The sequence below is a fragment of the Pseudophryne corroboree genome, chromosome 2 (genome assembly GCF_028390025.1).
Source record: "Pseudophryne corroboree isolate aPseCor3 chromosome 2, aPseCor3.hap2, whole genome shotgun sequence".
NCBI lineage: Eukaryota > Metazoa > Chordata > Amphibia > Anura > Myobatrachidae > Pseudophryne > Pseudophryne corroboree.
Window position 1 is genome coordinate 450,351,565 of NC_086445.1, and position 15,545 is coordinate 450,367,109.

General features: G+C 47.3%; 1 protein-coding gene across 1 annotated transcript in view; it reads left to right on the top strand.

Annotated features, from left to right (window-relative positions):
* Positions 1-15,545, top strand: part of MYBBP1A (MYB binding protein 1a) — a 273,632-nt gene that overhangs the window by 215,223 nt on the left and 42,864 nt on the right. The window contains exon 23 of the mRNA XM_063953716.1: positions 1,972-2,040. Coding sequence (XP_063809786.1) covers positions 1,972-2,040 — 69 coding nt within the window. The remainder of the gene's footprint in view (positions 1-1,971; positions 2,041-15,545) is intronic.

The window sequence follows — 15,545 nt, forward strand, 5'->3', positions numbered from 1 at the left end:
TTACCCTGTTCCTTCCCAGGAAAAATCACAGCTGTTTACACTGACAAAAATCTGGGTTCCCGTGCAATAACCTGGGATTTTAATGTCCGATGGAAAAGGGTTATGATTCTGCCTCTACCTTATTCTCTTCCTTGTTGCACGCCAGACCTGCATGCTTGCAGAACTCTTCCTGTTCTGGTAATGGGCTATGGGGTCTATTCATGAAGCAGTGAAAAGAGTGGAGAAGTGAGCCAGTGGAGAAGTTGCCCATGACAAACAATCAGTGTTGAGGCAACATTTATAAAGTGCATTCTATAAAATTATACGTAGCAGCTGATTGGTTGATTTGGGGAACCACTGGCTCACTTCACTCTTTTCACTGTTTCATAAATAGACCCCTATTTTACTATAGCTCTGTTCCTTCCTGAGCTTGGAGATACAGGGCTGGTTCCCTGAAGCGTATAGCAGTTGAAGCGAGTTTACTATATCTTATTACCAATTGTTAAGTTGTTGGTTGTTTTTTATTTTGTGCCTACTGCCTATACTAACTTTTTATGTTTTGTTTGATACTGGGGGTTTTTCTCATTAATTTTGTGAATACTGATTACAAATCAATATGATATGGAAAGTATTTATTTGCATATATTTGGGAACTACGTTTTAACAACAGGATAACAATGTGAACTTTTGAATAAAAGCAAATACTTATTTTGAATCTTCAAAACCTGACGGACATGTGTTTATAGTTCACTGAAGTTGGAGAGAATAAAATGTGTTTCTATGTTCAGGTTCTAACGTGCAAATTCACTATTTAAAAGGAAGCATAGGACCCTAACTTTCTTAGGCTGGCATTCCCAACCTCGGTCCTCAAGGCACACTAATAGTCCATGTTTTAGTGATCTGTGCTTGAGCACAGGTGATGTAATTAGTACCTCAGTTATTTTGATTTCACCATCTGTGCTGAAGCCTGCATATTAGGTTGGGAATGCCAGTTTTAAGGGTGCATGCACACGATGCAATATCGCATAGGATCCAACTGATATCGGCCGGTTCCTAACAATATTGTATAGTCTGTATGCTAGATATATAGTGTACAATGTGTGCTCCCATGGGTCGTATGCTGCATTGCAGGTGCAATGCTGCTTACGAGAGTCATGCTACCAAAATGCAGCATGGTCCAGCTCGTCGCAGCCGACATTGGCAAGTGTGCATGCACTTGCCGATGTCTGAGTCCTGTTGCAAGCAATGTCGCATCGTGCGGACATCGCACTTATGTGTACATAGCCTAAGGGTTTGAAAAGACTTGATTGTTAGATCTAGTGGAAGGTACTATTAACCATGCTGGAGAAAACTTACTCTATATATGTTCTCTAGAGCTTACTAGGTAACACTCCTCTTGCCCCAGTTTTTTTTTTTTCTTGTACTGTATAGTGAACAGCCATCTGGTTATTCCGGTTCCTTGGCAATGAAGTAAAGCAATAGAGGGGAGGAGCTTAGATTTGTTTATTTATTGTTTTGCAGTGTTCCGCCTCCTGGTGGTTGCAATTTACTTTCATAAGTAAGGCCATTGGCCTCAGAGAAAGATAATTTAAAACAAAAATGCCCGTCTTTAAACAGATATCCAGCAAGTTCTAATATCCTGTGTATTGAAATGCTAATAATTACTGTGGTCTGCTTTGATCCCAGACACGGTCACCAATCACTCTGAGGAGCTAAATTGCACAATATAATAAAGTAGGGACGTTGGTCAGCTTTTTTGAAAGTGATTTAATATATTTTAATCATAGTGCTCTAAATGTTGGGGAACCATTTTTGTCTTGAAAACCAAGTCAGCCCAATGTCCCTAGTATACTGCATAATACATTCCAAGTTGCGCTCAATGGGAAATCATGCCATTATGTTTTAAATGTTGCGTTTATGTGGTATTACTGCAGGTAAGCTCCCTGAGTGCATTAATGCAGCTCACTGTTTTCCTCTGTTTTTTTGTAACAGTTTATATGCAAACCTCTATTGGGAATCATAATGAAATCGATAAAAGATGGCGCCCGGCAGCACCAGCAGGTATGTATATTTCTAGTGATACTAATTATTAATTATTACTTTTGCCAAGTATATAGTGGTAAGCTTCTTGAGATTTTTGTGCAGATGAGTTTTAGTCCTCTTGGTATGCTACAAAAGCACTCCTTAGGGCTGTAACACACTCCCCGGTTTTCCCCGGATGGCAAAAAGCCGGACAAACTTTGTCCGGCTTTTTGCCATCCGGTAGGGTCTTTCACACACAACGGATTTGAGCCGTGTGTAATGCTGTGCGCATGCGCGACGGCTAAAAAAAATGTTGTGTGTGAGATCTCCCCTTCAAACACAGTTCACTGACTCCAAAGACGGCACGGCAGCCGTACCATCCAGTGGATAGTTCCGGCTGCAACCCGTCAGCCGTGCCGTGTGAAAGGACACATTGCTCTGAATGTGTCTCTACAGCACGGCAGCGTTAAAAAGCCGGGCAGGATTTTGACGGGCGGCGGGAGCCGGCGCGTGTGAAACAGCACTTAGAAGGAAGATTAAGTGATGGAAAAAATCCTCCCCTGCCTTTCTGTATGTTCATTAGCATGCTGTCAGTCCATCCAACCACTGAGGCAGGTCTGTACACCAGGGTGCAGATCACTGATTTCTACCGTTGTTCCAATGTCCTACAGAGCAATATGTCTAATCAACAAGCCCTGATTAATTGGATTTTTTTTTTTTCAGTAAGATTCCATGATTTGTTACTTGAATTTTTCAGCTTATTGATCAGGGCATTCCTGGCAATAACTGTTCTGCAGTAGTAATCAGGCAGTAATGCTTAGTGAGAGGCCGCTAAGCTGGTGGAAGCACAGTGCTCCATACTACCAAGCTCTTCACAGCTGCAGTAAGCTCTGGATGCAGAATGCTGGTAATGGGAATTGATACCCATTGGAGGGAAAACGTTGAATGTGGCAGTCTCTGCTGGCAGCTCCAGTACACACCGATATACGTACATACACACTCATCTGCCAGCATCGGATTCTACAGTAAATCAGTAAATTACTCTCTAATACATGTTGAGTATCCCTTATCCAAAATGCTTGGGACCAGCGGTATTTTGGATATGGGATTTTCTCTGACGTCCTAGTGGATGCTGGGGACTCCGTCAGGACCATGGGGATTAGCGGCTCCGCAGGAGACAGGGCACAAAAATAAAGCTTTAGGATCAGGTGGTGTGCACTGGCTCCTCCCCCTATGACCCTCCTCCAAGCCCCAGTTAGGTTTTTGTGCCCGTCCGAGCAGGGTGCAATCTAGGTGGCTCTCCTAAAGAGCTGCTTAGAAAAAGTTTTTAGGTTTTTTATTCTACAGTGAGTCCTGCTGGCAACAGGCTCACTGCAACGAGGGACTTAGGGGAGAAGAAGTGAACTCACCTGCGTGCAGGATGGATTGGCTTCTTAGGCTACTGGACACCATTAGCTCCAGAGGGATCGAACATTGTTCGAACATTGGATCGAACAATTGCGCCATTGTTGTCACACACTTCACACCAGCGGTCACTGAGGGTGCAGGGCGCTGTGGGGGGCGCCCTGGGCAGCAATGAAATACCTATACTGGCTAAAAGATACATCACATATAGCCCCTGGGGCTATATGGATGTATTTAACCCCTGCCAGGTCTCAGAAAAACGGGAGAAGAAGCCCGCCAAAAAGGGGGCGGGGCCTATTCTCCTCAGCACACAGCGCCATTTTCCCTCACAGAAATGCTGGTGGGAAGGCTCCCAGGCTCTCCCCTGCACTGCACTACAGAAACAGGGTTAAAACAGAGAGGGGGGGGCACTTATTTGGCGATATTATTATATATATTAAGATGCTATAAGGGAAAAACACTTATATAAAGGTTGTCCCTGTATAATTATAGCGTTTTGGTGTGTGCTGGCAAACTCTCCCTCTGTCTCTCCAAAGGGCTAGTGGGGTCCTGTCCTCTATCAGAGCATTCCCTGTGTGTGTGCTGTGTGTCGGTACGTGTGTGTCGACATGTATGAGGACGATGTTGGTGAGGAGGCGGAGCAATTGCCTGTAATGGTGATGTCACACTCTAGGGAGTCGACACCGGAATGGATGGCTTATTTAAGTTATTACGTGATAATGTCAACACGCTGCAAGGTCGGTTGACGACATGAGACGGCCGGCAAACCAATTAGTACCTGTCCAGGCGTCTCAAACACCGTCAGGGGCGTTAAAACGTATTTTTACCTCAGTCGGTCGACACGGACACTGACTCCAGTGTCGACGGTGAAGAAACAAACGTATTTTTCTTTTAGGGCCACACGTTACTTGTTAAGGGCAATGAAGGAGGTGTTACATATTTCTGATATTACAAGTACCACAAAAAAGGGTATTTTGTGGAGTGTAAAAAAAAACTACCTGTAGTTTTTCCTGAATCAGATAAATTAAATAAAGTGTGTGATGATGCGTGGGTTTCCCCCGATAGAAAATTATTGGCGGTATACCCTTTCCCGCCAGAAGTTAGGGCGCGTTGGGAAACACCCCTTAGGGTGGATAAGGCGCTCACACGCTTATCAAAACAAGTGGCGGTACCGTCTCCAGATAGGGCCGCCCTCAAGGAGCCAGCTGATAGGAGGCTGGAAAATATCCTAAAAAGTATATACACACATACTGGTGTTATACTGCGACCAGCGATCGCCTCAGCCTGGATGTGCAGCGCTGGGGTGGCTTGGTCGGATTCCCTGACTGAAAATATTGATACCCTTGACAGGGGCAGTATTTTACTGACTATAGAGCATTTAAAGGATGCATTTCTATATATGCGAGATGCACAGAGGGATATTTGCACTCTGGCATCAAGAGTAAGTGCGATGTCCATATCTGCCAGAAGTTGTTTATGGACACGACAGTGGTCAGGTGATGCAGATTCCAAACGGCACATGGAAGTATTGCCGTATAAAGGAGAAAAAGACAACGTCTTTTCAGCCTCAGTCCTTTCGTCCCCATAAGGGCAAGCGGTCAAAAGGCCAGTCATATCTGCCATGGGATAGAGGAAAGGGAAGAAGACTGCAGCAGGCAGCCCATTCCCAGGAACAGAAGCCCTCCACCGCTTCTGCCAAGTCCTCAGCATGACGCTGGGGCCGTACAAGCGGACTCAGGTGCGGTGGGGGGTCGTCTCAAGAGTTTCAGCACGCAGTGGGCTCACTCGCAAGTGGACCCCTGGATCCTACAAGTAGTATCCCAGGGGTACAGATTGGAAGTTCGAGACGTCTCCCCCTCGCAAGTTCCTGAAGTCTGCTTTACCAACGTCTCCCTCCGACAGGGAGGCAGTAGTGGAAACAATTCACAAGCTGTATTCCCAGCAGGTGATAATCAAAGTACCCCTCCTACAACAAGGAAAGGGGTATTATTCCACACTATATTGTGGTACTGAAGCCAGACGGCTCGGTGAGACCTATTCTAAATCTGAAATATTTGAACACTTACATAAAAAGGTTCAAATCAAGATGGAGTCACTCAGAGCAGTGATAGCGAACCAGGAAAAAGGGGACTATATGGTGTCCCGGGACAGATGCTTACCTCCATGTCCCAATTTGCCCTTCTCACCAAGGGTACCTCAGGTTCGTGGTACAGAACTGTCACTATCAGTTTCAGACGCTGCCGGTTGGATTGTCCACGGCACCCCGGGTCCTTACCAAGGTAATGGCCGAAATGATGATTCTTCTTCAAAGAAAATGGACGATCTCCTGATAAGGGCAAGGTCCAGAGAACAGTTGGAGGTCGGAGTAGCACTATCTCAAGTAGTTCTACGACAGCACGGGTGGATTCTAAATATTCCAAAACCGCAGCTGTTTCCGACGACACGTCTGCTGTTCCTAGGGATGATTCTGGACACAGTCCAGAAAAAGGTGTTTCTCCCGGAGAAGAAAGCCAGGGAGTTATCCGAGCTAGTCAGGAACCTCCTAAAACCAGGAAAAGTGTCAGTGCATCATTGCACAAGGGTCCTGGGAAAAATGGTGGCTTCTTACGAAGCGATTCCATTCGGCAGATTTCACGCAAGAACTTTTCAGTGGGATCTGCTGGACAAATGGTCCGGATCGCATCTGCAGATGCATCAGCGGATAACCTTATCGCCACGGACAAGGGTGTCTCTTCTGTGGTGGTTGCAGAGTGCTCATCTGTTAGAGGGCCGCAGATTCGGCATACAGGACTGGGTCCTGGTGACCACGGATGCCAGTCTGAGAGGCTGGGGAGCGGTCACACAGGGATGAAACTTCCAGGGAGTATGGTCAAGCCTGGAGATGTCTCTTCACATAAATATACTGGAGCTAAGAGCGATTTACAATGCTCTAAGCCTGGCAAAACCCTTGCTTCAGGGTCAGCCGGTGTTGATCCAGTCGGACAACATCACGGCAGTCGCCCACGTAAACAGACAGGGCGGCACAAGAAGCAGGAGAGCAATGGCAGAAGCTGCAAGGATTCTTCGCTGGGATAGCATGTGATATCATGTGATAGCACTGTCAGCAGTGTTCATTCCGGGAGTGGACAACTGGGAAGCAGACTTCCTCAGCAGACACGATCTACACCCGGGAGAGTGGGGACTTCATCCAGAAGTCTTCCACATGATTGTGAACCGTTGGGAAAAACCAAAGGTGGATATGATGGCGTCTCGCCTCAACAAAAAACTGGACAGGTATTGCGCCAGGTCAAGAGACCCTCAGGCAATAGCTGTGGACGCTCTGGTAACACCGTGGGTGTTCCAGTCAGTGTATGCGTTTCCTCCTCTGCCTCTCATACCAAAAGTACTGAGAGTTATACGGCAAAGGGGAGTAAGTACGATACTCGTGGCTCCGGATTGGCCAAGAAGAACTTGGTACCCGGAACTTCAGGAGATGCTCACGGAAGATCCGTGGCCTCTACCTCTAAGACGGGACCTGCTTCAGCAGGGACCGTGTCTATTCCAAGACTTACCGCGGCTGCGTTTGACGGCATGGCGGTTGAACGCCGAATTCTAAGGGAAAAAGGCATTCCGGAAGAGGTCATTCCTACACTGGTAAAAGCCAGGAAGGAGGTGACTGCACAACATTATCACCGCATTTGGAGAAAATATGTTGCGTGGTGTGAGGCCAGGAAGGCCCCCACGGAGGAATTTCAATTGGGTCGATTCCTACATTTCCTGCAAACAGGATTGTCTATGGGCCTCAAATTGGGGTCCATTAAGGTTCAAATTTCGGCCCTGTCGATTTTCTTCCAGAAAGAATTGGCTTCAGTTCCTGAAGTCCAGACTTTTGTAAAAGGAGTACTACATATACAGCCCCGGTTGTGCCCCCAGTGGCTCCGTGGGACCTTAATGTAGTTTTGGATTTTCTCAAATCCCATTGGTTTGAGCCACTCAAATCGGTGGATTTGAAATATCTTACTTGGAAAGTAACCATGCTACTGGCCCTGGCTTCAGCCAGGAGAGTGTCAGAACTGGCGGCTTTATCGTATAAAAGCCCATATCTGATTTTCCATTCGGACAGGGCAGAACTGCGGAAGCGTCCTCAGTTTCTGCCTAAGGTGGTTTCAGCGTTTCACCTGAACCAGCCTATTGTGGTGCCTGCGGCTACTAGCGATTTGGAGGATTCCAAGTTGCTGGACGTTGTCAGGGCATTGAAAATATATATTTCAAGGACGGCTGGAGTCAGAAAATCTGACTCGCTGTTTATACTGTATGCACCCAACAAGCTGGGTGCTCCTGCTTCTAAGCAGACGATTGCTCGTTGGATTTGTAGCACAATTCAACTTGCACATTCTGTGGCAGGCCTGCCACAGCCTAAATCTGTCAAGGCCCATTCCACAAGGAAGGTGGGCTCATCCTGGGCGGCTGCCCGAGGGGTCTCGGCATTACAACTCTGCCGAGCAGCTACGTGGTCGGGGGAGAACACGTTTGTAAAATTCTACAAATTTGATACCCTGGCTAAAGAGGACCTGGAGTTCTCTCATTCGGTGCTGCAGAGTCATCCGCACTCTCCCGCCCGTTTGGGAGCTTTGGTATAATCCCCATGGTCCTGACGGAGTCCCCAGCATCCACTAGGACGTCAGAGAAAATAAGATTTTACTTACCGATAAATCTATTTCTCGTAGTCCGTAGTGGATGCTGGGCGCCCATCCCAAGTGCGGATTGTCTGCAATACTTGTACATAGTTATTGTTACAAAAAAATCGGGTTGTTATTGTTGTGAGCCGTCTGTTCAGAGGCTCCTACGTTTGTCATACTGTTAACTGGGTTCAGATCACAAGTTGTACGGTGTGATTGGTGTGGCTGGTATGAGTCTTACCCGGGATTCAAAATCCTTCCTTATTGTGTACGCTCGTCCGGGCACAGTATCCTAACTGAGGCTTGGAGGAGGGTCATAGGGGGAGGAGCCAGTGCACACCACCTGATCCTAAAGCTTTATTTTTGTGCCCTGTCTCCTGCGGAGCCGCTAATCCCCATGGTCCTGACGGAGTCCCCAGCATCCACTACGGACTACGAGAAATAGATTTATCGATAAGTAAAATCTTATTTTTCCGTAGTTTGTAATAATTGCATACCATAATGAGATATCATGGTGATGGGACCTAAATCTAAGCACAGAATGCATTTATGTTACATATACACCTTACACACACAGCCTGAAGGTAATTTTAGCCAATATTTTTTTATAACTTTGTGCATTAAACAAAGTGTGTCTACATTCACACAATTCATTTATGTTCCATATACACCTTATACACACAGCCTGAAGGTCATTTAATACAATATTTCTCTGACGTCCTAGTGGATGCTGGGAACTCCGTAAGGACCATGGGGAATAGCGGCTCCGCAGGAGACTGGGCACAAAAAGAAAGCTTTAGGACTACCTGGTGTGCACTGGCTCCTCCCCCTATGACCCTCCTCCAAGCCTCAGTTAGATTTTTGTGCCCGACCGAGCAGGGTGCAATCTAGGGGGCTCTCCTGAGCTTCTTAGATAAAAGTTAGTTTTAGGTTTTTTATTTTCAGTGAGACCTGCTGGCAACAGGCTCACTGCATCGAGGGACTAAGGGGAGAAGAAGCGAACCTGCCTGCTTGCAGCCAGCTTGGGCTTCTTAGGCTACTGGACACCATTAGCTCCAGAGGGATCGAACACAGGCCCAGCCTCGGAGTCCGGTCCCAGAGCCGCGCCGCCGGCCCCCTTACAGAGCCAGAAGCAAGAAGAGGTCCAGAAAATCGGCGGCAGAAGACATCAGTCTTCATCAAGGTAGCGCACAGCACTGCAGCTGTGCGCCATTGCTCCTCATGCACACCTCACACTGCGGTCACTGATGGGTGCAGGGCGCTGGGGGGGGGGGGCGCCCTGAGCAGCAATATTAACACCTTGGCTGGCAAAAATACATCACATATAACCCCCAGGGCTATATGGTTGTACATTAACCCCTGCCAGAATCCATAAAAATGCGGGAGAAAAGTCTGCGAAAAAGGGGCGGAGCCTATCTCCTCAGCACACTGGCGCCATTTTTCCCTCACAGCTCCGTTGGAGGGAAGCTCCCTGGCTCTCCCCTGCAGTTAATACACTACAGAAAGGGTTAAAAAAGAGAGGGGGGGCACAATTTAGGCGCAGTATACATATATATATGCAGCTATAAGGGAAAACACTTTTTATAGGTGCTATCCCTGTGATATATAGCGCCCTGGTGTGTGCTGGCATACTCTCCCTCTGTCTCCCCAAAGGGCTTTGTGGGGTCCTGTCCTCTATCAGAGCATTCCCTGTGTGTGTGCTGTGTGTCGGTACGGCTGTGTCGACAGGTATGTGGAGGATAATGAGGTGGAGGCGGAGCGAATGCCTGTAAATATGTTGTCACCCCCTGCGGGGTCGACACCGGTGTGGTTGAGCTTATGGAAGGATTACGTGAAAGTGTCAACTCCTTACATAAAAGGTCGACGACACAGAACAGCCGGCTACTCAGCTTGTGCCTGTTCCAGCGTCTCAAATGTCATGGGGGGGCTCTAAAATCGCCCGCTACCTCAGATAACAGACACAGATGTCGACACGGATACTGACTCCAGTGTCGACGTCGATGAGACTGGTGTACCCTCCAAATAGGTCCACCCGTTACAGGATTGAGGCAATGAAAAATGTATTACACATTTATAATTATACCCCAGGTACCACATAAAAGGGTATTGTGTTTGGTGAGAGAAAACTATTAATAGTTTTTCCTGCATCTGAGAAATTAAATGAGGTGTGTGAGGACTTCCCCCGGTAAGAAATTGATAATTTCTAAAACGGTTATTGGCAGCGTACCCTTTCCCGCCGGAGGATAGGTCACGCGGGGAAACACCCCATAGGGTAGATACAGCGCTTACACGCTTATCAGAAAAGGTGGCACTACCGTCTCCGGATACGGCCGCCCTGAAGGGACCTGCTGATAGAAAGCAGGAGGTTACCCTATAAGATATAGTCACACACTAGGGCATTATATTGCGACCAGCCGTTGCTTCGGCATGGATGTGCAGTGCTCCCGCTGCGTGGTCAGATTCCCTGTCGGAAAATAACTATGGATAGGGACAATATTTTGCTGAAAATAGAGCATATAAAAGACGTGGTCTTATACATGCGTGATGCACAGAGGGATATTTGCCGGCTGGCATCAAAAATAAGCGCTAGGTCCATTGCCGCCAGACGGGGGTTATGGACTTGGCAATGGTCAGGCGATGCCGACTCGAATCGGCACATGGAAGTTGCCCTATAAGGGGGTAAAACTGTTTGGGGATGGTTTTTCAGACCTCGTTTCCACAGCTACTGTTGGGAAATCGATTTTTTGCAACAGGCTACCCCACAACAAAAGAAAGCACCGTATCATCAAGTACAGTCCTTTCGGCCCCAGAAAAGCAAGAGGGCTAGAGGCTCATCCTTTCTGCCGAGAGGCAAAGGTAGAGGAAAAAGCTGCAACACACAGCTAGTTCCCAAGAGCAGAAATTCTCCCTGCGTCCGGTAGGTCCACAGCATGGTGCGGGGGCTGCTCATGCGGACCCGGGTACGGTGGGGGCCCGTCTCAGAAATTTTTAGCGGACAGTGGCTCTCTCACATGGATCCCTGGGTCCTTCAAGTAGTATCTCAGGGGTACAGGCTGGAGTTCGAGACGTTCTTCCCCCAGCCGTTTCCTAAAATCTGCCTTACCGGCACCTCCCTCTGCCAGGAAGACGGTGTTGGTGGATATTCAACACTATAATCACAACAAGTGATTGTCAAGGTGCCCCTCCTTCAGCAAGGAAGGGGTTACTATTCCACAGTGGTTGTGGTACCGAAACGTTTCGGTGAGACCCATCTTGAAATTAAAATACTGGAACTTTTATATCAGAAGATTCAAGTTCAAGATGGAATCGCTCAGGGCGGATATTACGAGCCTGGACGAGGGGGATTACAGGGTCTCCCTGGACATCAAGGATGCGTACCTGCATGTCCCCATTTACCCTCCTCACCAGGAGTACCTCAGATATGTGGTACAGGACTGTCACTATCCGTTCCAGACGCGGCCGGTGGAATTGTCCACGGCACCGAAGGTCTTTACCTAGGTAATGGCAGAAGTGATGATACTCCTTCGCAAGAAGGAAGTTTTTATTATCCCGTACTTGGACGATCTCCTGATAAAGGCGAGGTCCAAAGAACAGTTGGTGGTGGGGGTAGCACTCTCTCGGGAAGTGCTACAACAGCACGACTGGATTCTCAATATTCCAAAGTCACAGCTGGTCCCGACGACACGTCTTCTGTTCCTGGGAATGTTTCTGAACGCAGACCAGAAAAGAGTGTTTCTTCCAGTGGAAAAAGCAGAGGAGTTGTCATCTCTAGTCAGAGACATCCTAAAACCAGGACAGGTGTCGGTACATCAATGCACACGAGTCCTGGGAAAAATGGTAGCTTCGTACGAAGCATAATTCCATTCGGAAGACTCCACGCAAGGACGTTCCAGTGGGACCTGTGGGACTAATGGTCCGGGTCCCATCTACAGATACAACAGCGGATAACCCTGTCAGCAAGAAACAGGGTGTTGCTGCTGTGGTGGCTGCAGAGGGCTCATCTACTAGAGGGCCGCAGATTCGGAATACAGGACTGGGTCCTGGTGACCACGGATGCCAGCCTTCGGGGCTGGGGTGCAGTCACACAGGGAAGAAATTTCCAAGGAGATTTCGCTTCACATAAATATTCTGCAGCGAAGGGCCATTTACAATGCCCTAAGCCAAGCAAGGCCCCTGCTTCAGAACCAGCCGGTACTGATCCAATCAGACGACATCACGGCGGTCGCCCATGTAAACAGGGCGGCACAAGAAGCAGGATGGCGATGGCAGAAGCCACAAGGATTCTCCGATGGGCGACCTACACCCTGGAGAATGGGGACTTCATTCAGAAGTTTTCCAAATGCTAGTAAACCGTTGGGAATGACCACGGGTGGACATGATGGCGTCCCGCCTCAACAAGAAGTTGAAAAGATATTGCGCCAGGTCAAGGGACCCTCAGGCGATCGCTGGGGACGCTCTAGTGACACCGTGGGTGTACCAGTCGGTTTATGTGTCTCCTCCTCTACCTCTCATACCCAAGGTACTGAGAATAATAAGAAGGCGAGGAGTGAAAACCATACTCGGGGTTCCGGATGGGCCATGAAGAGCTTGGTACCCGGAACTTCAAGAGATGCTGGCAGAGGACCCTTGGCCTCTGCCGCTTAGACAAGACCTGCTGCAGCAGGGACCCTGTCTGTTCCAAGACTTACCGCGGCTGCGTTTGACGGCATGGCGGTAGAACACCGGATCCCAAAAGGAAGTCATCCCTACCCTGATCATAGCCAGGAAGGATGTCACCGCAAGACATTATCGCCGCGTTTGGCGAAAATTTGTTGCTTGGTGGGAGGCCATGAAGGCCCCGACGGAGGAATTTCAACTATGTCGATTCCTGCACTTCCTGCAAGCAGGGGTGACGTTTGGGCCTCAAATTGGGGTCCATCAAGGTCCAGATTTCGGCTCTGTCGATTTTCTTCCAGAAAGAACTGGCTTCACTGCCTGAAGTTCAGACTTTGGTTAAAGGAGTACTATATATTCAGCCTCCTTTTGTGCCTCCTGTGGCACTTTTTGGATCTCAACGTGGTGTTGGATTTCCTAAAGTCGCATTGGTTGAGCCACTTAAAACCATGGAGCTAAAGTATCTCGCGTGGAAAGTGGTCATGCTGTTGGCCTTGGCCAGGCGTGTGTCAGAATTGGCGGCTTTGTCATGTAAAAGCCCTTATCTGATTTTCTATATGGATAGGGCAGAGTTGAGGACTCGTCCTCATTTTCTGCCAAAGGTGGTCTCAGGTTTTCACTTGAACCAACCTATTGTGGTGCCTGCGGCTACTAGGGACTTGGAGGATTCCAAGTTGCTGGACGTAGTCAGGGCCCTGAAAATTTTATTTTTCCAGGACGGCTGGAGTCAGGAAAACTGACTCGCTGTTTATCCTGATGGCACCCAACAAGCTGGGTGCTCCTGCTTCTAAGCAGTCTATTGCGCGCTGGATTTGTAGCACTATTCAGCTGGCGCATTCTGCGGTAGGATGACCGCAGCCTAAATCAATAAAAGCCCATTCCACAAGGAAGGTGGGCTCATCTTGGGCGGCTGCCCGAGGGGTCTCGGCTTTACAACTTTGCCGAGCAGCTACTTGGTCAGGGGCAAACACGTTTGTAAAATTCTATGAATTTGATACCCTGGCTGAGGAGGACCTGGAGTTCTCTCATTCGGTGCTGCAGAGTCATCCGCACTCTCCCGCCCGTTTGGGAGCTTTGGTATAATCCCCATGGTCCTTACGGAGTTCCCAGCATCCACTAGGACGTCAGAGAAAATAAGAATTTACTTACCGATAATTCTATTTCTCGTAGTCCGTAGTGGATGCTGGGCGCCCATCCCAAGTGCGGATTGTCTGCAATACTTGTACATAGTTATTGTTAACTAATCGGGTTCTTGTTGTGAGCCATCTATTCAGAGGCTCCTCTGTTATCATGCTGTTAACTGGGTTTCATATCACAAGTTGTACGGTGTGATTTGTGTGGCTGGTATGAGTCTTACCCGGGATTCAAAATCCTTCCTTATTGTGTACGCTCGTCCGGGCACAGTATCCTAACTGAGGCTTGGAGGAGGGTCATAGGGGGAGGAGCCAGTGCACACCAGGTAGTCCTAAAGCTTTCTTTTTGTGCCCAGTCTCCTGCGGAGCCGTTATTCCCCATGGTCCTTACGGAGTTCCCAGCATCCACTACGGACTACGAGAAATAGAATTATCGGTAAGTAAATTCTTATTTTTTAATAACTTTGTGTATTTAAACATAGTTTGTGTACATTGAGCCATCAAAAAACAAAGTTTTCGCTATCTCACTCAAAAAAGTCCGTATTTCGGAATATTCCGTATTTCTGAATATTTGGATATGGGATACTCAACCTGTATATATTTATTCTCAGTTACATTAAGTGAAATTGTTACAAATGCATTAAACTGTTCATGCGTTTTATTCTGTTAACCCATTACTATTTTGTTCTGACATTAGTGTACGTCTGTAGGGCAGGATGTAAAGAAGTCAGAGTTGGCCGGAGGTGCGGGCTTCTGGCCGAACCCTGACATTTTTGAAAAGCCGCAATCATGAACATGCTTTGTAAATGATTGCCGGTTTAAAAAAAAGTCCAAGTACAGCTGGGAACCCACACCTACCTCCAGCCAATTCGGACTTCTTTACACCCGGCCCTAAGTGTTTATATGTGGATTAGTAAAAACTACCTAAGCACACTTCTGAAACGAAAATGTTGATAACGTTGTTAACATTGTTACCTCATGTGAGTACATATATATATTTTGGTTTATCTTGCGTAAAGTTACAGGTCTGGCATATACAGATAGAGCCCTCTTCATCTATGCCTTTAACAGGATTAAGTGAGACAGGGCAGTTGGAGTTAATCCCCTGCTGTATTGTTCTCTGTATTGTATTGCAGCTTAGAACAATAGATGAAAGGCTTATTCTAATAAACCATGGTATGACTAGGCGCAGCAGAGAAGGCCAGATAAGCGAGGCTCCATCTGTAAGGTTTTAGATCATCACTTTATAATGCCACAGAGCATCACTCTTGTGCCTGCTGCAGCATGTCCTGTGGTTTAAATGGTAAATTAAAGTTGGTTACTTTTGCGTATGAATTGATTATGAAGACATAACATGCTGAATGTCAGAAAAAGTTCCAGGTCCACCATTGTGTGTGTGCTTAGGATTTGTGGGGTTTGTTGTTGTTTTTTTTTATAACTACATGAATTTGTATGTTAGGTCGATGATGTCTTTACAGTAGCCATGCTGTATGTTTGTCCCGTTTATTCTTCAATTACTCCAAAAGTCTTCTGTACAACTGCTGAAGGACTGCTCAGTGGATCTGTTTATACGTTCTGGAAAATAATTTATCCCTTATGTTACCTTGTTACCATTCAGTCTCCCTGCTTCCAATTTGAAAGTAGCATATGTCCCATTTTATTAGACATCTGTCTTTAAATATATGCTGTCTTCTTG